This window comes from Euprymna scolopes, chromosome 11 (assembly GCF_053919585.1).
Source record: "Euprymna scolopes isolate OS-2025 chromosome 11, ASM5391958v1, whole genome shotgun sequence".
Taxonomy (NCBI): domain Eukaryota; kingdom Metazoa; phylum Mollusca; class Cephalopoda; order Sepiida; family Sepiolidae; genus Euprymna; species Euprymna scolopes.
The window spans coordinates 39,163,637-39,189,262 of record NC_136492.1 but is presented as its reverse complement, the minus strand read 5'-3'; the positions used below and the strand labels follow the sequence as shown (position 1 = coordinate 39,189,262).

At 32.8% G+C, this 25,626-nt stretch overlaps 1 protein-coding gene across 1 annotated transcript in view; it reads right to left on the bottom strand.

Annotated features, from left to right (window-relative positions):
• Positions 1-25,626, bottom strand: part of LOC145288128 (uncharacterized) — a 361,708-nt gene that overhangs the window by 296,979 nt on the left and 39,103 nt on the right. Inside the window, exons 3-4 of the mRNA XM_080136193.1 lie at positions 12,781-12,821; positions 12,342-12,565 (exon numbers count right to left, since the gene is read on the bottom strand). Coding sequence (XP_079992319.1) covers positions 12,342-12,565; positions 12,781-12,821 — 265 coding nt within the window. The remainder of the gene's footprint in view (positions 1-12,341; positions 12,566-12,780; positions 12,822-25,626) is intronic.

Here is a 25,626-nt window from a genome sequence, read left to right as displayed (position 1 = left end):
TAATGCCATGTTTTATATTGATAGTTTTTGTGGTGATGCCATGTTGTTTAATAATGATAGTTTTTATGATGATGCCATGTTTAATATTGATAGTTTTTGTGTTGATGCCATGTTGTTTAATAATGATAGTTTTTATGATGATGCCATGTTTAATATTGATAGTTTTTGTGGTGATGCCATGCTGTTTAATATTGATAGTTTTTTATGATGATGCCATGTTTAATATTGATAGTTTTTGTGGTGATGCCATGTTGTTTAATAATGATAGTTTTTATGATGATGCCATGTTTAATATTGATAGTTTTTGTGGTGATGCCAAGTTATTTAATATTGATAGTTTTTATGATGATGCCATGTTTAATATTGATAGTTTTTGTGGTGATGCCATGTTGCTTAATAATGATAGTTTTTATGATGATGCCATGTTTAATATTGATAGTTTTTGTTGTGATGCCAACTTGTTTAATATTGAAAATTTTTGTGTTGATGCCATGTTATTTAATATTGATAGTTTTTATGATGATGCCATGTTTAATATTGATAGTTTTTGTGGTGATGACAAGTTGTTTAATATTGATAGTGTTTATGATGATGCCATGTTTAATATTGATAGTTTTTGTGTTGATGCCATGTTGTTTAATAATGATAGTTTTTATGATGATGCCATGTTTAATATTGATAGTTTTTGTGTTGATGCCATGTTGTTTAATAATGATAGTTTTTATGATGATGCCATGTTTAATATTGAAAGTTTTTGTGGTGATGCCATGCTGTTTAATAATGCTAGTTTTTATGATGATGCCATGTTTAATATTGATAGTTTTTGTAGTGATGCCAAGTTGTTTAATATTGATAGTTTTTATGATGATGCCATGTCTAATATTGATAGTTTTTGTGTTGATGCCATGTTATTTAATAATGATAGTTTTTATGATGATGCCATGTTTAATATTGATAGTTTTTGTGTTGATGCCATGTTGTTTAATAAAATAGTTTTTATGATGATGCCATGTTTAATATTGATAGTTTTTGTGGTGATGCCATGTTGTTTAATATTGATAGTTTTTATGATGATGCCATGTTTAATATTGATAGTTTTTGTGTTGATGCCATGTTGTTTAATAATGATAGTTTTTATGATGATGCCATGTTTAATATTGATAGTTTTTGTGGTGATGCCATGTTCTTTAATAATGATACTTTTTATGATGATGCCATGTTTAATATTGATAGTTTTTGTGGTTATGTCAAGTTGTTTAATATTGAATGTTTTTGTGTTGATGCCATGTTATTTAATATTGATGATTTTTATGATGATGCCATGTTTAATATTGATAGTTTTTGTGTTGATGCCATGTTGTTTAATATTGATAGTTTTTATGATGATGCCATGTTTAATATTGATAGTTTTTGTGGTGATGCCATGTTGTTTAATATTGATTGTTTTTATGATGATGCCATGTTTAATACTGATAGTTTTTGTAGTGATGACAAGTTGTTTAATATTGATAGTTTTTGTGTTGATGCCATGTTGTTTAATATTGATAGTTTTTATGATGATGCCATGTTGTTTAATAATGATAGTTTTTATGATGATGCCATGTTGTTTAATAATGATAGTTTTTATGATGATCCATGTTTAATATTGATAGTTTTTGTGTTGATGCCATGTTATTTAATATTGATAGTTTTTATGATGATGCCATGTTTAATATTGATAGTTTTTGTGTTGATGCCATGTTATTTAATATTGATAGTTTTTATGATGATGCCATGTTTAATATTGATAGTTTTTGTGTTGATGCCATGTTGTTTAATAATGATAGTTTTTATGATGATGCCATGTTTAATATTGATAGTTTTTGTGTTGATGCCATGTTGTTTAATAATGATAGTTTTTATGATGATGCCATGTTAAATATTGATAGTTTTTGTGGTGATGCCATGTTGTTTAATAATGATAGTTTTTATGATGATGCCATGTTAAATATTGATAGTTTTTGTGTTGATGCCATGTTGTTTAATAATGATAGTTTTTATGATGATGCCATGTTTAATATTGATAGTTTTTGTGGTGATGCCATGTTCTTTAATAATGATACTTTTTATGATGATGCCATGTTTAATATTGATAGTTTTTGTGGTTATGTCAAGTTGTTTAATATTGAATGTTTTTGTGTTGACGCCATGTTATTTAATATTGATGATTTTTATGATGATGCCATGTTTAATATTGATAGTTTTTGTGTTGATGCAATGTTGTTTAATATTGATAGTTTTTATGATGATGCCATGTTTAATATTGATAGTTTTTGTGGTGATGCCATGTTGTTTAATATTGATTGTTTTTATGATGATGCCATGTTTAATACTGATAGTTTTTGTAGTGATGACAAGTTGTTTAATATTGATAGTTTTTGTGTTGATGCCATGTTGTTTAATATTGATAGTTTTTATGATGATGCCATGTTGTTTAATAATGATAGTTTTTATGATGATGCCATGTTGTTTAATAATGATAGTTTTTATGATGATCCATGTTTAATATTGATAGTTTTTGTGTTGATGCCATGTTATTTAATATTGATAGTTTTTATGATGATGCCATGTTTAATATTGATAGTTTTTGTGTTGATGCCATGTTATTTAATATTGATAGTTTTTATGATGATGCCATGTTTAATATTGATAGTTTTTGTGTTGATGCCATGTTGTTTAATAATGATAGTTTTTATGATGATGCCATGTTTAATATTGATAGTTTTTGTGGTGAGGCCATGTTGCTTAATAATGATAGTTTTTATGATGATGCCATGTTTAATATTGATAGTTTTTGTGTTGATGCCATGTTGTTTAATAATGATAGTTTTTATAATGATGCCATGTTTAATATTGAAAGTTTTTGTGTTGATGCCATGTTGTTTAATAATGATAGTTTTTATGATGATGCCATGTTTAATATTGATAGTTTTTGTGTTGATGCCATGTTGTTTAATAATGATAGTTTTTATGATGATGCCATGTTTAATATTGATAGTTTTTGTGTTGATGCCATGTTGTTTAATAATGATAGTTTTTATGATGATGCCATGTTTAATATTGATAGTTTTTGTGGTGAGGCCATGTTGCTTAATAATGATAGTTTTTATGATGATGCCATGTTTAATATTGATAGTTTTTGTGTTGATGCCATGTTGTTTAATAATGATAGTTTTTATGATGATGCCATGTTAAATATTGATAGTTTTTGTGGTGATGCCATGTTGTTTAATAATGATAGTTTTTATGATGATGCCATGTTTAATATTGATAGTTTTTGTGTTGATGCCATGTTTAATATTGATAGTTTTTGTGGTGATGCCATGTTGTTTAATAATGATAGTTTTTATGATGATGCCATGTTTAATATTTATAGTTTTTGTGGTGATGCCAAGTTGTTTCATATTGATAGTTTTTATGATGATGCCATGTTTAATATTGATAGTTTTTGTGGTGATGCCATGTTGTTTAATAATGATAGTCTTTATGATGATGCCATGTTTAATATTGATAGTTTTTGTGGTGATTCCATGTTGTGTAATAATGATAGTTTTTATGATGATGCCATGTTTAATATTGATAGTTTTAATGGTGATGCCATGTTTAATATTGATAGTTTTTGTGGTGATGCCATGTTTAAAATTGATAGTTTTTGTGGTGATGCCAAGTTGTTTAATATTGAAAATGTTTGTGGTGATGCCATGTTTTTTAATATTGATAGTTTTTATGATGATGCCATGTTTAATATTGATAGTTTTTGTGTTGATGCCATGTTGTTTAATAATGATAGTTTTTATGATGATGCCATGTTTAATATTGATAGTTTTTGTGTTGATGCCATGTTGTTTAATAATGATAGTTTTTATGATGATGCCATGTTTAATATTGATAGTTTTTGTTGTGATGCCAAGTTGTTTAATATTGAAAATTTTTGTGTTGATGCCATGTTATTTAATATTGATAGTTTTTATGATGATGCCATGTTTAATATTGATAGTTTTTGTGGTGATGCCATGTTTTATAATATTGATAGTTTTTATGATGATGCCATGTTTAATATTGATAGTTTTTGTGTTGATAACATGTTGTTTAATAATGATAGTTTTTATGATGATGCCATGTTTAATATTGATAGTTTTTGTGTTGATGCCAAGTTGTTTATATTGAAAGTTTTTGTGTTGATGCCATGTTATTTAATATTGATAGTTTTTGTGTTGATGCCATGTTGTTTAATAATGATAGTTTTTATGATGATGCCATGTTTAATTTTGATAGTTTTTGTGGTGATGCCATGTTGTTTAATATTGATAGTTTTTATGATGATGCCATGTTTAATATTGATAGTTTTTGTGGTGATGCCAAGTTGTTTAATATTGAAAGATTTTGTGTTGATGCCATGTTTAATATTGATAGTTTTTGTGGTGATGCCATGTTGTTTAATAATGATAGTTTTTATGATGATGCCATGTTTAATATTGATAGTTTTTGGTGTTGATGCCATGTTGTTTAATAATGATAGTTTTTATGATGATGCCATGTTTAATATTGATAGTTTTTGTGGTGATGCCATGTTGTTTAATTATGATAGTTTTTATGATGATGCCATGTTTAATATTGATAGTTTTTGTGGTGATGACAAGTTGTTTAATATTGATAGTTTTTATGATGATGCCATGTTTAATATTGATAGTTTTTGTGTTGATGCCATGTTGTTTAATAATGATAGTTTTTATGATGATGCCATGTTTAATATTGATAGTTTTTGTGTTGATGCCATGTTGTTTAATAATGATAGTTTTTATGATGATGCCATGTTTAATATTGAAAGTTTTTGTGGTGATGCCATGCTGTTTAATAATGATAGTTTTTATGATGATGCCATGTTTAATATTGATAGTTTTTGTAGTGATGCCAAGTTGTTTAATATTGATAGTTTTTATGATGATGCCATGTTTAATATTGATAGTTTTTGTGTTGATGCCATGTTGTTTTATAATGATAGTTTTTATGATGATGCCATGTTTAATATTGATAGTTTTTGTGGTGATGCCATGTTGTTTAATATTGATAGTTTTTATGATGATGCCATGTTTAATATTGATAGTTTTTGTGTTGATGCCATGTTGTTAAAGAATGATAGTTTTTATGATGATGCCATGTTTAATATTGATAGTTTTTGTGGTGATGCCATGTTGTTTAATAATGATACTTTTTATGATGATGCCATGTTTAATATTGATAGTTTTTGTGGTTATGTCAAGTTGTTTAATATTGAATGTTTTTGTGTTGATGCCATGTTGTTTAATATTGATAGTTTTTATGATGATGCCATGTTGTTTAATAATGATAGTTTTTATGATGATGCCATGTTGTTTAATATTGATAGTTTTTATGATGATCCACGTTTAATATTGATAGTTTTTGTGTTGATGCCATGTTATTTAATATTGATAGTTTTTATGATGATGCCATGTTTAATATTGATAGTTTTTGTGTTGATGCCATGTTATTTAATATTGATAGTTTTTATGATGATGCCATGTTGTTTAATAATGATAGTTTTTATGATGATGCCATGTTTAATATTGAAAGTTTTTGTGTTGATGCCATGTTGTTTAATAATGATAGTTTTTATGATGATGCCATGTTAAATATTGATAGTTTTTGTGGTGATGCCATGTTGTTTAATAATGATAGTTTTTATGATGATGCCATGTTTAATATTGATAGTTTTTGAGGTGATGCCATGTTATTTAATATTGATAGTTTTTGTGGTGATGCCATGTTATTTAATATTGATAGATTTTATGATGATGCCATGTTTAATATTGAAAGTTTTTGTGTTGATGCCATGTTATTTAATAATGATAGTTTTTATGATGATGCCATGTTTAATATTGATAGTTTTTGTGTTGATGCCATGTTTAATATTGATAGTTTTTGTGGTGATGCCATGTTGTTTAATAATGATAGTTTTTATGATGATACCATGTTTAATATTTATAGTTTTTGTGGTGATGCCAAGTTGTTTCATATTGATAGTTTTTATGATGATGCCATGTTTAATATTGATAGTTTTTGTGGTGATGCCATGTTGTTTAATAATGATAGTCTTTATGATGATGCCATGTTTAATATTGATAGTTTTTGTGGTGATGCCATGTTGTTTAATAATGATAGTTTTTATGATGATGCCATGTTTAATATTGATAGTTTTTATGGTGATGCCATGTTTAATATTGATAGTTGTTATGGTGATGCCATGTTTAATATTGATAGTTTTTGTGGTGATGCCAAGTTGTTTAATATTGAAAGTTTTTATGATGATGCCATGTTTAATATTGATAGTTTTTGTGGTGATGCCATGTTGCTTAATAATGATAGTTTTTATGATGATGCCATGTTTAATATTGATAGTTTTTGTGTTGATGCCATGTTGTTTAATAATGATAGTTTTTATGATGATGCCATGTTTAATATTGATAGTTTTTGTTGTGATGCCAAGTTGTTTAATATTGAAAATGTTTGTGTTGATGCCATGTTATTTAATATTGATAGTTTTTATGATGATGCCATGTTTAATATTGATAGTTTTTGTGGTGATGCCATGTTGTTTAATAATGATAGTTTTTATGATGATACCATGTTTAATATTTATAGTTTTTGTGGTGATGCCAAGTTGTTTCATATTGATAGTTTTTATGATGATGCCATGTTTAATATTGATAGTTTTTGTGGTGATGCCATGTTGTTTAATAATGATAGTCTTTATGATGATGCCATGTTTAATATTGATAGTTTTTATGGTGATGCCATGTTTAATATTGATAGTTTTTATGGTGATGCCATGTTTAATATTGATAGTTTTTGTGGTGATGCCAAATTGTTTAATATTGAAAGTTTTTATGATGATGCCATGTTTAATATTGATAGTTTTTGTGGTGATGCCATGTTGCTTAATAATGATAGTTTTTATGATGATGCCATGTTTAATATTGATAGTTTTTGTGTTGATGCAATGTTGTTTAATAATGATAGTTTTTATGATGATGCCATGTTTAATATTGATAGTTTTTGTTGTGATGCCAAGTTGTTTAATATTGAAAATGTTTGTGTTGATGCCATGTTATTTAATATTGATAGTTTTTATGATGATGCCATGTTTAATATTGATAGTTTTTGTGCTGATGCCATGTTTTTTAATATTGATAGTTTTTATGATGATGCCATGTTTAATATTGATAGTTTTTGTGTTGATGCCATGTTGTTTAATAATGATAGTTTTTATGATGATGCCATGTTTAATATTGATAGTTTTTGTGTTGATGCCATGTTGTTTAATAATGATAGTTTTTTATGATGATGCCATGTTTAATATTGATAGTTTTTGTGGTGATGCCATGTTGTTTAATAATGATAGTTTTTATGATGATGCCATGTTTAATATTGATAGTTTTTATGGTGATGCCATGTTTAATATTGATAGTTTTTATGATGATGCCATGTTTAATATTGATAGTTTTTGTGGTGATGCCATGTTGTTTCATAATGATAGTTTTTATGATGATGCCATGTTTAATATTGATAGTTTTTGTGGTGATGACAAGTTGTTTAACATTGATAGTTTTTATGATGATGCGATGTTTAATATTGATAGTTTTTGTGTTGATGCCATGTTGTTTAATAATGATAGTTTTTTATGATGATGCCATGTTTAATATTGATAGTTTTTGTGGTGATGCCATGTTGTTTAATAATGATAGTTTTTATGATGATGCCATATTGTTTAATAATGATAGTTTTTATGATGATGCCATGTTAAATATTGATAGTTTTTGTGTTGATGCCATGTTGTTTCATAATGATAGTTTTTATGATGATGCCATGTTTAATATTGATAGTTTTTGTGTTGATGCCAAGTTGTTTATATTGAAAGTTTTTGTGCTGATGCCATGTTATTTAATATTGATAGTTTTTATGATGATGCCATGTTTAATTTTGATAGTTTTTGTGGTGATGCCATGTTGTTTAATAATGATAGTTTTTATGATGATGCCATGTTTAATATTGATAGTTTTTGTGGTGATGCCATGTTGTTTAATATTGATAGTATTTATGATGATGCGATGTTTAATATTGATAGTTTTTGTGGTGATGCCAAGTTGTTTAATATTGAAAGTTTTTTTGTTGATGCCATGTTTAATATTGATAGTTTTTTTGTTGATGCCATGTTTAATATTGATAGTTTTTGTGGTGATGCCATGTTGTTTAATAATGATAGTTTTTATGATGATGCCATGTTTAATATTGATAGTTTTTGTGTTGATGCCATGTTGTTTAATAATGATAGTTTTTATGATGATGCCATGTTGTTTAATATTGATAGTTTTTGTGGTGATGCCATGTTGTTTAATAATGATAGTTTTTATGATGATGCCATGTTTAATATTGATAGTTTTTGTGGTGATGACAAGTTGTTTAATATTGATAGTTTTTATGATGATGCCATGTTTAATATTGATAGTTTTTGTGTTGATGCCATGTTGTTTAATAATGATAGTTTTTATGATGATGCCATGTTTAATATTGATAGTTTTTGTGTTGATGCCATGTTGTTTAATAATGATAGTTTTTTATGATGATGCCATGTTTAATATTGATAGTTTTTGTGGTGATGCCATGTTGTTTAATAATGATAGTTTTTATGATAACATGTTTAATATTGATAGTTTTTGTGGTTATGCCAAGTTGTTTAATATTGATAGTTTTTATGATGATGCCATGTTTAATATTGATAGTTTTTGTGTTGATGCCATGTTGTTTAATGATGATAGTTTTTATGATGATGCCATGTTTAATATTGATAGTTTTTGTGGTGAGGCCATGTTGCTTAATAATGATAGTTTTTATGATGATGCCATGTTTAATATTGATAGTTTTTGTGTTGATGCCATGTTGTTTAATAATGATAGTTTTTATGATGATGCCATGTTTAATATTATAGTTTTTGTTGTGATGCCAAGTTGTTTAATATTGAAAGTTTTTGTGTTGATGCCATGTTATTTAATATTGATAGTTTTTATGATGATGCCATGTTTAATATTGATAGTTTTTGTGGTGATGCCATGTTTTTTAATATTGATAGTTTTTATGATGGTGCCATGTTTAATATTGATAGTTTTTGTGTTGATGCCATGTTGTTTAATAATGATAGTTTTTATGATGATGCCATGTTTAATATTGATAGTTTTTGTGTTGATGCCATGTTGTTTCATAATGATAGTTTTTATGATGATGCCATGTTTAATATTGATAGTTTTTGTGTTGATGCCATGTTGTTTAATAATGATAGTTTTTATGATGATGCCATGTTTAATATTGATAGTTTTTGTGGTGATGCCAAGTTGTTTAATATTGAAAGTTTTTGTGTTGATGCCATGTTATTTAATATTGATAGTTTTTATGATGATGCCATGTTTAATATTGATAGTTTTTGTGGTAATGCCATGTTGTTTAATAATGATAGTTTTTATGATGATGCCATGTTTAATATTGATAGTTTTTGTGGTGATGACAAGTTGTTTAATATTGATAGTTTTTATGATGATGCCATGTTTAATATTGATAGTTTTTGTGGTGATGACAAGTTGTTTAACATTGATAGTTTTTATGATGATGCGATGTTTAATATTGATAGTTTTTGTGTTGATGCCATGTTGTTTAATAATGATAGTTTTTATGATGATGCCATGTTTAATATTGAAAGTTTTTGTGGTGATGCCATGCTGTTTAATAATGATAGTTTTTTATGATGATGCCATGTTTAATATTGATAGTTTTTGTGGTGATGCCATGTTGTTTAATAATGATAGTTTTTATGATGATGCCATGTTTAATATTGATAGTTTTTGTGGTGATGCCAAGTTGTTTAATATTGATAGTTTTTATGATGATGCCATGTTTAATATTGATAGTTTTTGTGTTGATGCCATGTTGTTTCATAATGATAGTTTTTATGATGATGCCATGTTTAATATTGATAGTTTTTGTGTTGATGCCAAGTTGTTTATATTGAAAGTTTTTGTGTTGATGCCATGTTATTTAATATTGATAGTTTTTATGATGATGCCATGTTTAATTTTGATAGTTTTTGTGGTGATGCCATGTTGGTTAATAATGATAGTTTTTATGATGATGCCATGTTTAATATTGATAGTTTTTGTGGTGATGCCATGTTGTTTAATATTGATAGTTTTTATGATGATGCCATGTTTAATATTGATAGTTTTTGTGGTAATGCCAAGTTGTTTAATATTGAAAGTTTTTGTGTTGATGCCATGTTATTTAATATTGATAGTTTTTATGATGATGCCATGTTTAATATTGATAGTTTTTGTGGTGATGCCATGTTGTTTAATATTGATAGTTTTTATGATGATGCCATGTTTAATATTGATAGTTTTTGTGTTGATGCCATGTTGTTTAATAATGATAGTTTTTATGATGATGCCATGTTGTTTAATATTTATAGTTTTTGTGTTAACACCATGTTGTTTAATATTGATATTTTTTTGACTACTGTATATTCCCTCACTCTGATGTTGCACTCGCCACCGAATAAGAGTACTTTATACATGTAAAGTGAATACAATAAAACTATAAATCTATCTTTTCTTTAGTGTAAACAAAAATAAAATTAAACATGTAATTGTTTTTTCAAATTGTTAAGTGAAAATAAAGAATTGGCTTAAATCACGCATTGACTAATAGATGTTGCGTGACTGAATTTATATCTGCAATTTTTAAACTATCAATTTATATGTGAAAAAAAATATAGAATTAAAAGTAGGAAAAGTTAGACTAGTTTTTTGTTTATTTAAACTATTTGAAAGCGATACTGCAAAGTTTTTTTTCTCCCTAGAGTTAGTTTTAAAATAGATCTAGTTAGGTTCAAGTTCCGTAGAAGCACTGCTCTTCTTTTTTAAGCGGTTGCGAAAGGGGCTACTTGTACAGAATTTGAAGCAGGCTTTTCTTTTTAAATGGAAATAAAAACTACTCTTAAGTGAAGTTTAGGTTTATTTTGAAAAATGTTGATCTTGTAAAGTTCAAATTATCCGATTGTTGTTGGAGGATGCCACTTTGTTTACTTTTTGCTAGGTGTTCTAACCGTTCAAAATTCCCTTATTCTGATATTCCTTTAACATATGTGAACAGCTAATGAAATTGACCAAAAATTGTGAAGGTACGGCGGTCTTAATTTTAAGCTCTGTAGACGAAAAAGCTTATGTTAAATCTATCAGGATATAAATGGTGAAAAAATTGTGACAAATCTGGAAAAGTTCCTGTTGTTCTCACAAGAGGAGAAAATAATTAGGAAGTAAATATCATGGTAAATAGGACTTGTTTTGGAGTGTGATTTCTCCAAAAAATTATTATAAGAATGTATAATAATGAATGAAAGCAACTGATAATGTGCACAAAACCTACAACAGATATTGGCTCGTAGTCTATCCATAATGAATCTATGTGTAGTGTCTATTTGCAAAGCTATGGGTTTTTTCTAGACAGGAATAATTGTGTGTATTTTATTATATATAAAGATAAAACAAATACAAAAAAAAATAAAAAACAAAACAAAAGGCAACTTCTTTTCATATTAAAAAGATAATACAAAACCAGAGTTGTGTAAAAAGAGAAAAAAAATCAGGATGATATCTGACAATATCGGGGGGGGGGGGGTACATAATTCAATATGGTCTTGGTTATTTGATTATCACAAGGGATGTGAAACTTGGATTTTTAAAACACAATTTATTCATGTATTTATATGTATATTAGGATGTCAGATTTCTGGCTGCCAAAACAACTCTTCTATAGGCAACTAAAAGAAGGAAAGCTCAGTCAATGCTCAATACAAGGTAGAACTTCATAAATAAACATATGAAAAAGCCATATTAAATATTTATATAAAATGTGTGGGTATGTGTATGTATATGTGTGTATGTACACAAACATCTCTCTCACTTAATATTTTATATCGTGCCACCAAGATGGGAGAAAAAAAATTAGTTTAATTTTAAGCAGAGGACAAATTAGAAATGAAAGAAAGTTATTTGTATCGCAATAGAATATTCTAAATCCTCTCCCCCCAATCTCCTGGATCCAGCTGACCCTGAAAGTAAAAATATCAAAGTAGTTTTCTGGTATAACGTAATTCAGGTCCACATGTTTGTAAGTGTATTTTGTGTAGCATCTGATGACAGACAAATTAACTTCAATAGAGAATAAAAAACATTACTCACCAGAGTATCTTCAACTTCTTCCGCACCTTTTCTTTTGCGCTTTCGGCTATCATTTTTATCTTGATGATCTACTAAATCTGATGAGAGGAATACCAAAGATCGCTTACGAGTAGATCGTCGTGTTGGCAAGACTGGATTCTTATTTGTTTTATTAGTTTTTTTCTTTCTCGTTTGGACTTTATCTTTATGACAACTTTTAACACTTTCTTTAGAAGTATCTAACTCTACAAAGAAAAGAAAGGAATCTACTGATTGAAATTGATAATTATAAACATTCATGTATGCATCATAAATTTTAAATATAAATCAAACTGATGACTATTGTAAAAAGAAAAAAGGTTTTAATATCATAAACATTACCATTTTGTTTTTTCTTTAAATTTAAAAACATAATATATATATATATATATATATATATATATATATATAAAACATATACCTTCATCCTCTGAACTATCTTCAGTTATCTCTTTTTGCGACCTGAAGGAGAGAAAAAAAAGCAGGAGTTTATTAATTAGTTACAAAATGTTTTCTTACATTAAAAATTAAGTATCTTCAAAATAGAAAATTCCATATGAAAATAAAATAAATTTTCACAACTGTTTAAATATGCAAAAACAAAAACAGCTTTAATCACATGACAAATTTATCTTTTATTTATAGTGTTAAAAAAAAAAAAATTTTTTTTTTTAATTTCAGGATAAATTCAAAAGTAACATACACTGATTAGTTTTGTTTACATCATCTCATATGCATTGCTGAAAAGATTGCCGAAAAGACATGTCATGAATTATGATTGGTTATTTTGATCATATCTTCACATCTCCATCAGTAATGTTCAATGTTTAGGTGAGAAAAGATTAGAATTTTACATTTAATTAGAATTACTATTATGGCTTAATCCTACAAAATTGATAAAAAAATAAGTAAAAATCTTTCAAATCAAATGTTTTTGTTAACTTTACTGCATGTTAATCATCGTTTAATATTTTCTTATAAAGTGCTGCGTTAGTTTTATTTTTTTTTTTTTTTAGAGGGTGGGGATTACCTGTCTCCACTGAAACATGCTAAGTGAGCAAGAACTCATTTTTCACTGAACGAGTGACGAACTTCAAGGATGCATATTGGTGACAATCTTATCCAAGTTCAAGGCATAGAAGTATCGGTTCACTTTTTTGTTTGATAAAGTGCCCTTAGTTTAAGAAAGTGCCATTATTAAGGTGTAGAGAGCATGTCATTGTGCAACAATTACATCCTGATGAACAATAAAAAGGCCATCATGAGTCAATAGGCTTGAAGATACCCCTTCACATCATTGATGTTAAGTTGCTTTGAAGGGCAAGTTCCTTGCATCAGGTGTGCATCTGAAGTTTGGGCATTTGTTTTGGATTTCTTTTCATGCAGACTAACTGGTATAAGAGTTTTGAGGATTTCCTGATCTCTGCAAGTCAAATACTAAATATGACGAACTCCTATTTTCACACAAAGGGACGTGTTTGTGATTGCATTTAGAAGCATTATGGCTGGTAAAATCTGCTGGTCAGATGCTGAATGGAAGCCTGAGGTAGTTATATTAATCCAATGTTAATTTTGGCTTCAAGATGATCAGATGAGTCATTACCTAGATGGTCTTCAACTCTGAGTCATTGGAATCCAATTTTGTTATGGGGATAACATGTCAACAGGGTCAATGATCATGTAGGGAGTAGTATTCTCTTGCTGTTTGATTGAGGTAGAGTAGGCACCTACTAAGCCAGAAGTTGTTGGAATGGGTACTGCCTGACACAGATGCGATCTTCATTTCTGTTATGGTTCACTGGCAAATGTTGACAAACTTGCTATCCTCACCAAAGTACTCATCAAACCCAATTCTGGTTTATCAGTATGAGAACACACAATATGGGTATGTTGGATCTGTCTTAGGTGGTACAGTTGACCCATACCTAAACCAGGTGTCACCAATCAATATTTTGGACATAGCGGGTTTGATTAACAGGTCATTCACATGAGTAGAACACCACTAAGCTATCAAGATCTTCAATCACAAAAACCTCAAAATGGCACGTTGGGTTCCCTCTCCTCAAAATAATACTGGTTCCTCCAACCACACTAGAGGTGGTCATACATTCAGGTTGTAGAATGCTAAACCAAGTTTTCTGTGGCATCACTATCCAGGACAATCCTCATTGGCCGGTGATTTGTCAATATGTCAATTCAGTTCAGTTCAGTTTCCACTCACTGTCAGGCCGTTATATTTTTCTCGGTCGTGTGGATTGTCTAAGGTCTCTGGATGGATGAGTACATCATCGAAGATGTCAAGAATTTGGTGAGCCTTGATCATGTATTGCCAGACTGACCCGGGAAGACAAGTAGAAAATTATGTTAGTTTACAGTGGGCAAGTCCTCCTGGGATGGTTTTGTTAAGGTTTTCATACTCGATACACACGCACACACTCTTCCTAATTCCTCAAGTATGGATCCAATGCCATGGAAATTTCAGGTTTGATGGACATCAATGTGCAGGACCCCAATTCTGTCTCATAACATTCTTTGGCTAACTTAAGATTCAAGTGGAGCAGATACAAACATGAACGGACTATCAAATTTTTCAATGTGAGAGTGATCACTAGAATCTTCTGTAGGGAAACTATTATGTCTGATATAGGTGTCAGTGCTTAGCAAGGAGTAGCAATACACACGGACGAAAAAATGTTTTGGATAATTATGGATTTCAAGAGGGTTCTGCTGAAATCGTCATATTTAAAAAACCAAAGCATTTTAAGTTCTCAAAATACCACCGTTTTGTTCGAAAATTATTATACTTTCAAATAAATTAATGTACATTATATATTTTAAGAGTTTTAAGCAAATAAAGTGCTAAAAATGTTAACATCATCAAACAGCGTTTTTGGTAAGATATTGCCCTAACAAGAACGCTAAGTCTAAGTGGGAAGCTCCTCGGTAAGCTACATATGAGTGTCAAAAAACCTTCCTTAAAGAAAAGTGCACCATAAATAAATTAGTCCACTGTCCTAAAACGCTAGAATAGTCTTGAAATCAGGGTTGCAGAGTCGGATGGTGAAAGTCCGACTCCTCAAATTTCTAGAATGCCGACTCCGACATCTTTGATATCTTAAGACTCCGATTCCCGACTCCTTGACCCCTATGTGGAAATCTATTCTGCAGATCCATATACCAGCTCCCACACTTATTCAGCATGTATTTTATAATTACTTTTCATGTATATCATTTTTTACATTTAATATTCACTTGTATGATAAATATACTCACATATACTCTACCAGCTCTATTTATTTATTTATTTTACTCACATTCTAACAAGGTATATCACCACTTGGACGAAAAAGGCTACTTTTTGGGACCATGTCTAGGAAATATTAGCAAGATGTCGGGTTAGGTTACATTTAAACTTCTGCATATCAGTACGACCAGGAAAGCTGATAGCAGGAAGGGAATTCCAAAGTCTAGCTGTTCAAGAGAAGAGACTATTAGAATAGAAAGCTTTTTGGCATCTAGGGACTTCAACAGTGAAGGGGTGAGATCTTATTGCTAAACGGGTTTGTCAGGGATATGTACAGGGTACAAGTGCAATGAGTTCATCAGAACCCATTCCATTAAAACATGCACAGAGATGCAACATTGTGACGATGGGACAAGAGCTGGAGCTTAGTTGATAAAGTGGGACCGATTGGATTGGCAACTCTTTTTTGGAACCTATCCAAGATGGAGAGGCTAGTGGTAGATGCACCAGCCCAGATGTGGCAACAATACTTCATGCATGAACGAATGGTGGCCTTGTAAAGGTACATGATACTCTCAGGTGTAAGTAGTCTTCTAGCTCGATAGAGGGAATCCATCATCTTTGCAATGTCCTCTATGTATTTGTTCCAGTTCATATTGTCCACATGGTAAAATAATTCCAAAAAAATAGTTAGAAGGTAGAATTCTCAGGTAGGGTGTTATTTTTCATCGATATAGGCTGTTCGAGAGGCGTCTGGTAATTGTTAAAGGAAAGCAGCTTAGTTTTACTAGCATTAAATGTTACTATCCATTTGAGTACCCTTTCAAATATGGTCAGGAGGTCATATTCTAATGTTTCTACCATTGTCTTAGATTTACGCACATCTGTTTTTTTTGGGGTTTTTTTTTCAATGGAGGTCCCCACTTATCAAGGACCGGAAGCCACTCAAGGATAAGGGTTATTGCGTGTACAGTAATCAATGTGATAGTATCGTAGTAATCGTTAGTATTGGAGATTTGATAAAGTGTCTTACTTAAGGGGGCGGTTTGTCAGGAATTTTTTATGTTGGACTTGAAGACATCCAAGTTGTAGTCAGGTGGGAAACAGGCAAACAGAAGAGAGTTCCACTACATGTTATAGAGCATAGTATCATATGAAAATTTACCGATCTCGCACACAATATTATCAAGGAGGTCGTTTTTGAATATCAAGAATAATAATGGTTCAAGGATCGACCCGAGACACTCTCACATTAATGTTATGCTGCTTGGATGTATGTCCATCAATGACAACCTGTGTGCTTCTATTATCTAACATTGATCTAATTATATTTAGTATACGTCCAGTTATAACGTACAATTTAATTTTCATTAGCAGTCCTTTGTGCCAGACTTTGTCAAAGGCCTTGGCTATATCAAGGGCTTCACCTGCCTTATCCAGTACATGTGTTCACAGATGAATGTTAAAATATATGCAGTAGAATGACATTGCCTGAATTCATACTGTTTGTTAGAGAGAAAATTTGCTTTTGCGAGGTGGTGAACTAGTGCTTGATTAATTAAGATCTCAAAGATTTTAGTGAAGAGGGGGAAGAGATTAATGTGGCGATAATTGAGAGGGTCTGTTCTTTCATCAGAATTCCTGTATATTGGTACCACAGAGACCATCTTCCAGCTATTAGGGAAGCAAGATTCAGCAAGGCATTTATTGTAGAGCTTGGTAAGTATGGGGGCTAGCTCAGTTAAACATTTCTTAATTAGTATAGCAGAGATGAGATCAGGCCCACACGCTTTTGCAGTGTATAAGTTTTTTATGATATCACGGACATGAGAAGGGGTGATTTTACATCAGCTAATGTGGCTTCAGTCTGCATAGGGAAATTCGGGAAGGAGTTGTTTGTTGGCTCTAAGGTGGAGTTAAAGGCAATCGCCAGGACAGCAGTTCTGCTTTCTCCGTTACCGTGCATGCAACCTTCAGGCTGTTGTTCAGTGGAGGAATTACTGATTGTCCTTTATTCACTACACTAGTGTAGATTTTTCAGAAATCACAAGTTCCTATCTTTGGCGATTCTATGCGTTCCCTAATTATTTCAGCATGCTTTCTTTTGGATGTCACTATTTCTTTCTTACAATGATTTCTAGCATTTACGAATTTTGCCGATTTGTATTTGACTTATGATGTACAAACTGGCGGAATGCATGCTGTCTTTGTGCCATAATAGCTGAACAATCTATAGGGAACCATGGGAGCGAGTGAGGCTTGCTATAATACTTCCATGTGGAAATGTGCTTCAATTCCAGTTTTGCACCATCAGTTGGCACACTGTTCAGCAGGAAGAGAGAAGACCTCGGTCCATGGGGCATCTCGGATGTGATCTCTAATGGTTTCCCACTAAGTCCTGTTGTAGTACCTTGCGATTTTGAGCAATGATTCCTCACCTTGAGGTTGGGATCTAAATGTGATGTCAACTGATACCACTAGGTGGTCTGCGTTTCCAAGTTGACTGTGGGCATTAGTCACACAATCCTCAGGTACTGTGGTGAGGCATAGGTCTAGAAGTTGTACAGTCACTCACAAGCGCGTGCTATAAACAAACCATTATTCATTTCAATTTCTCCCACACATTTTGCACAAAAATATATGCTTTGTCAGCAATGGCACAATTTTAAATATGCTCACACACTTTTCTCAAAACAAAAGAAAAAGGAACATATTTTTGGCAGACGTAGTTGAAGACAGCATCATGGGACACAAGTAACCAATGGAAAAATTAAGAAAATTGTCTTTTTACCACTTTTCTAAAAGCAAAATATCAGCAGGAGCAATCGTGTTCTGGAGCCAGCCAAAAATATATAAAACGCATCAGTTTTCTATGGAGAGAGTTCAGTCTTTTTCTTTTCTTTTTGCTTTGACGACACAACGAGAACATGCCTCGCGTGTTCACAACATCGTCGCTGCCAACACCATGCAGACATTCAAAAATCACTTATGCACATACGCATTCATTCCGCACATTTTCTAAAGTAATAACAACAAATCACTTTCCTCACAAATTGCTTTTCTCATGGGACTTTTTAATTAAGTTGAACTTCGTCAGATAAACATAAACTTTAAAATAATCATTGTTTTCACACAGGACTTTTACCTTCTAAACTCATTAATTCCATGAAAGACTTTCATCTAACATTTTATTCATAATAACTTCGAAAGAACTTTCACCAATTGGACCTTTGTTTATTCACCTTATTGTTTTTGTTAAAAAATAAATTTGGTGAATTTAAATCAGGAGTCGTTTTGTTTCATTCATTTTCTTTTTTATTTTGTTTGGGGCAAAGAAATTTAATTTTACTTAAACTTCTACACCCCTACAAAGTGAAGACTGCTGAGGTTCACGATCTGGTAGGTCAATTAGAAACATTACTGTCTATAGGAAATGGGATGTAGAGAAGCTATGTGGAGCGTCCAGCTGCATCTGTGTAACCTGAGAAACCAAACCAATTCTTACAATGGACATTAAAGTCACCAAATGCATGTATTTGGGCATTACTATCTAAGGAGAGTGCTGCATCTATACTATGATCGATTAGCGTACAATCCTGACTTGAGGAAAAACGGCAGAGAAAATATAAATAACTAACACAGTGATAAAATGTTAGTCAAAAGCACATAAAAGCCTGGTCATCCGATTCAAGATTTTTCTATCTAGTTTAAGGGAGGGTGCTACGAATATAAACCCTAAGAGCGTGCATACATCTATTCAAGTCCTTACGGCAAAGGAGGTATCCTGTAATATTAAAGTAGTTAGAGGGGATTGAAGAGTGTAAGTTTGTTTCACTCAATGCTAAGATATCCAGGGAGTTTACTAAAAGGTAAGACTCTACATTATCTAGATTACCTCTAAGCCCACGGATATTCGTGAAAGCAAGCATCCATGGCGGAGGCAAATTGGTTTTGTCTGGGTGGTTGTCTGGTTTTATTGTGATATTTCTTTGGGTTGTCATTTAATTTTGTTTTTATTTAATGTTAGGTATGGGGAAAAGTGTTGAGCCTGTTTTGACGCCAAGTTTACACACACAGTGGTCCATTAGCCGAGTCCAGTCTAGAATGTATGGTCTCATGAAAGCCCACCAGATATAGTAGCAAGGTCCTTTTCCATGTGCGACATGGCACTACAACTAGCCTGATATTATATATCTGATGATAGAGCAGCCAGTCTAAGCATTACCAAAGAGTTAGGGCTCCTGTACTGTCAGTCGGAAACATGGCAAGACAAACTGTCAATCAGTTAACCTCTCAGACAAGACTGGCCCAAACAAGTCTAGTGAGCACAAGTGGCATGCAAGCAAATTTTCTCAGTTTCTGAGAGAAAGAAAGTAATTTAAAATAATTAAAAATTTCTCTCTGATAGGTTCATAATATGATGGGCAGAAATCAGAAGCTCTTAGTATTAATGCTGGAGTCACTCAGGGGTCTATCTTGGGCCCTACTCTTTTCCTGATCTATATTAATGATCTTCCAAATCACATCCTTACATCATTCGTAGACATCTATGCTGATGACACTACTTTCTATGGTAACACATCTAAGACCGTAAACGACCAAGTTCTCTCTGATTCTCTCTCCTCTGATCTTGAGCAAGTGGTACAATGGGGAAAGAGGTGGCTTGTCACTTTTAATGCATCTACAACCAAGCTTTTATCTTTACATCATCAACGCTCTGATCCCCATCTGCGATCAATTGAAATACATGGCTCTCGTCTTGAGGAGGCCTCATATTTTGACAAGTTTCTGGGCTTGACCTTTACTCCTGATCTTAAATAGAACACATACATTAAATCCGTTGCCAAGGCCGCTGGAAAAATGGTGGGATCCTTCTATTGATCCAGTAGATATCTCACTGCTGATGCAATTCTCTATCGATATAAGAGCCAGGTACGTCCAAGAATGGAGTAGTGTTGCCACATCTGGGCAGGAGCTGCTAGAAAGGACTTATCCTGCCTTGATAGAGTTCAAAATAGACTTCGTAGCCTTGTGGGGGATGTCCTTTTCTCTTCCCTGCAACCTCTATCTCACAGAAGAGATGTTGCGAGTTTGCTTTATCGCTATTTTCATGGCAGGTGCTCGGCTGAGCTCCATTCTATAACCCCCCCCCTCGCCAAACTTTCACAAGAAACACTCGTCTAGCAGAAAAAACTATCACTAGTTTCCCCCACTCTTTATCTGTGCCTAAACCTAAGCGTAGATTCCATAAGCAAAGCTTCTTTCTTAGAACTGCACACCTATGGAATTGTCTTCTGTTTTTCTGCTTTCCAGCTGACTACAATATGGTTGTCTTCAAGTCTAACGTAAACAAGTTTTCGATGAGCTGTTCCATATAAGATAAGTTAACAAATTTACCGAATTTCCATTACTAATGGTTACTATATTGTTACATTTCTACTGTACACTGTTTAACCCTTATCCTCGAGTGGCCTCTTGGCCTTGATAAGTAGTGATGCCTGTGTAAAAAAAAAAAAAAAAAAAAAAAAAAAAGGGAATAGGGGAATGGAGTTCAATGTCTTAGTCAGGAAATAAAGCCAATCACAGGGTGACTCTGGTGAGTCCCTGGTATTGTACCTCTGACCTGGCTAATAGGCAAGGAAGAAGTGTGAAAGCTGGCAATAGGAAGAGCCTATCTACTCCTTAAGCAAGTTACATTTGCAAGCCGGGAATTTGTTCAAGTCACCATCTTCAGGTTGGTTGGTTGGTTGTTTTTGTTTTACGGCATATCAACCCTTTTCGGGTTATTTAATGCCGAATTCAAAGATTTTGAAGAAAAATTTTTTTTAATAGAATATATTTGTTGTTTTCACGTCGGTTTCTATTTAACCCATAGTTGGGACCCTAACAGGTACTACCACTCCGGGTCAGAGTGGACTTGGGAGCAATGGTAATTAAAGGGTGGCTCCACGCTCCCCAAAGCCCACAAGCTGGGGCCTCACCACTGGATATAGTTTAAGGTCATATCCAGGACTCCCATTGAGGGACTTTTACCCTCTGCAGGGGGGCAGTCGACATATTCTAATGCCCCACCGACAGGGCCACCATCTTCAGGAAGGTTGTCAACTATGACTGAAGAAGGCTCCCTCTCTCAGTTTTGTTATCAGAGTTTTCTTTCTCTTAGATGGAAGATCTACGGGTCCATCACACCAAGAGGGTTAACCATGCGGCTGGTTTCTACACCAGGTATTTCTGTGTCCACGCATGGATGAAGATATTGAGTATCTTACTTTAAAGTTTTTCTCTATTCTTCATAAATAAGCGCAGGATTGGAGATAGATTCCCCCTAACATTTACAAGAAATTTTCTTTCAAGTATTGTGAGAAACCCGATCTGCTCTAGCAACTAATTTGTTTTAAAATAAATAGATAGGATATTAATAATTATTTGAATATGTAAGAGAATATAAAGCAAAGAAAACAAAAGAAATGGTGGGACTAGATCTACATAAAGAGGTTCCACACAACACAGATATATAGATGCACTTAACTTGGGTGCTCTTCGAGTGACCCATGTTGGTCTAGCTAAAAGACCAGTGTCTCCACGTGGAATGTACTGGGGTGCAAAGATTAGGATTTATTTGAGAGCAGTAAGAAGGAGGGGGGGAGGAGATCTGCCTTAAGATCCAAATGTGTGCTTTGAATTAACACTTCCTTCTTTAATTTAATTGAAACGGTATAATTTTTGATTTCTGTATTAATAATTTAAAGCATACAAACTCATTTACCAAAGTGGATGAATACTAGAAAAGAGATGCGTATTTCCAATTTTTCTATATATCTATTTATAAACATATACTGCTTTACTATAACTAATATATTACAAACAAATGACATGCGAGAAAAATCTGGGAAAATAGTTTCAAGTGGGTAGATAGCACGGAATATAGAAATGGAATAAAATAATACAATACAATAAATTAATTTTTTACTAATATCTATTTAAAAGGCAGATTAAGCAATGGTTAAAATTTTAAATAGATTTAAAACTTTTTTTTTTAATGCAAGTCCCTCTTACAAAATTTCATTATCATATATATAACATAACTCGCCAGTTAAAATGAATTCAAATAAGAATGGAAGTTTGGAAATGTGGTTTAAAATACACTATAAATACATTTAAAAACAGGAACTAAGTTTATACAGGGTGAACCCCAAGAAAAAAAAAAAAAAAAGGCCTCAACTCTAATTAGGCCCCGTTTCTTAGTGTTTTTTCGAATGAAATGAAACTTTGGCCATAACTAGTTTATTATATTCAAAATATCGCATCAAAACACTAGGGTCTTTGGCCTTTTTTTCTCCGTTGACTGTAAAATGCTCAGAAAAACAATTGAATGTCCTGTTTTTTTTTGGGTCACCCTGTAGAATAAGTTAAAATAAGAAAGGGATCAAAAACATTACAATTAAATTTTATTATGCTTTCAGTTCAAAAGGGACTACAATATTTTAGGATAGGGAAACCTCTTTAGACCATGGCATTTCGAAGCCAAACGCTTCTCTTCAGAAGAGGAAAGTAAAGACACATTATACAGAAAAGAAATTTTTAAAAAGATAATATTGCTTTTATGGAAAGCAGATCAAAGGCAAAACATGAAACTAAAGTCGTTTCTAGGACTGCCAGCAATCACTGTAAAAGAGTAATAAAGAATGCGAGAGAGTTGTATGCTTAGTCCGTTGTTAAGTCCAAAGTAACTAAGCAGTGGCTTGGTTACCACCAGTTTTGGCAAATAGCAAACAGGATCCTGAACAAAATCATGTGCTCTATCCCAACCATCATCAATGGATCTGAGTAATCTCGTCAGCATCAGACAAAGCCAAACTCTTTAGCAGGAACTTTGCAACTAATTATACCCTACACTACTAAGGCCGTCAACCCCTCGTATTTCCTCTTTTATCAGAAAACACACTATGCGACATACAAATATCTGTGCATGATGTTGCCAAACTAATCAAAAACCTTGATTTCTGTAAAGCAACTGACCCTGATGGTATTTCAATTATTGTGCTGAAAGAGCTTCAACCAGAACTAGTTCCCATACTTAACAAAGCTGTTTAAGCATTGTCTTAAAGAGAATTGCTTCCCAACACTCTGGAAAACCTCACCAGTATGTCCTGGTGATCGGTCATCTTCCTCTCAGTACAGACCAATAAATCTCATGTAAGTTGCTGGAATCCTTGTTAAATGGAAAAGTAGTTAACCATCTCAGCAAAAATAACCTTCTTAGTAATATGCAATATGGTTTCCATTCTGCTAGATCTACAGCAGATGTGGTAACGGTTATATCTCATAGGATTAGCGAATCTCTCAATGGAGGCTTCCTTTCTAGGGCAATTGCTCTTGACAGATCAAAGACCTTTGATAGGGTATGCATTAAGGCCTACTTCACAAGATCTCCCGCTATACCGGAGCTGGAAATGTTTTCTCAATTATTAAATCATTTCTTTATGACAGGTTCACAAGAGTAGTGGTTGATGGGCAGAAATCAGAAGCTCACAGTGTTAATGCCGGATTCCCTCGGGCCCATCTTGGGCCTAACTCTCTTACTGATCTACAAGGGGTGTGCAATAAATAATGCCCCTGACCCACTTCCAGTTGTCTGATCTAGCTGAAATTTTGCATGTGCAGTGATTTATATCTCTACGGGTTATGTGGCAAATTACAGCTCTGAACTAATTGTGGTTTCTGTTTTACAGGTGTTTGAACTGAGGTGTGAAATGGAGCCTGTCGAATGTCGAACAGTGATCCGTTTTTTGTATTTGAAAGGACGCACACCACAGGAGACTTTTGATGAAACAAAAGTAACTTATGCTGATAATGCCCCATCATATGACCTTGTAAAATGCTGGCATTGTGAATTCAAACATGGCCAGAAGTCTGTGGAAACAGCTCCCAGACCTGATCGCCCCCCCCCTTCTGCCATTGACGAGGCATCTGTCAGTCAAGTTGAGGCTGCCATTTTGGAAGATCGGCACATTACTATTTGCCAAATAGGCCAAAATGTCAAGATTAGTACAGGGTCTGTGGAAACTATCATTCATGACCATTTGCATATGCATAAGGTGTCTGCCAGATAGATTCCCAGGTTGCTCACACCATTCCAGAAGCGATAACGCGTTGAGTGCTCGAGGATGAATTTGGAGATGTGCCAAGAAGAGGAGTCAAAGTTTTTTAAAAGACTGATTACACAGGATGAAACCTGGGTCCATCACTATGATCCAGAGATCAAAGCCCAGTCAATGCAGTGGAAGCACTTGGACTCACCACCTCCAAAGAAGGTAAGGGTGCAGTTCTCCGCTGGCAAGGTCATGCTCACAGTCTTCTGGGACCAGGACGGAGTAGTGATGACAGATTTCCTGGAAAAGGGTACCACAATTACAAGAGCTTCACTTTTGAGGAAATTAAGGGAAGCTATCAAAATCAAGAGGCGGGGCAAGATCAGCAAAGGTACCCTCCTCCTGCAGGAAAACGCTCCTGTCCACAACTCGCATGTCGCCAGATCAAAGCACAGGCATGTGGTTATGAAATCCTCTCCCATCCTGCCTACTCTCCTGACCTTGCACCCTCTGACTTTCACCTCTTCCCATCCATGAAGTTTTTGAAAGGAAAGCGTTTCCCAGATGATGCAGCCTTGATTTCTGAAGTCACATCATGGGGTGTTCTACAAAAACGATCTCCATAGCTGCATCAAACGATGGGAGAAATGCATAACTCTGGGTGGTTCCTATGTAAAGAAAGACTAATAACTGTGCCAAGTTTGATTGCTCTACTGCTATAGGAAGTGGGTCAGGGGCATTACTTATTGCACGCCCCTCGTACATCAATAATCTTTCAAATCACATCCTAAGATCATTCGAAGACATTTATGCTGATGACATTACCATCTATGGCAACGCATCAAAGGCCGTAAATGATCAAGTTCTCTCGGATTCTCTCTCCTCTGATCTGAAGCATGTGGTGCAATGGGGAAAGAAGTGGCTGGTTAAT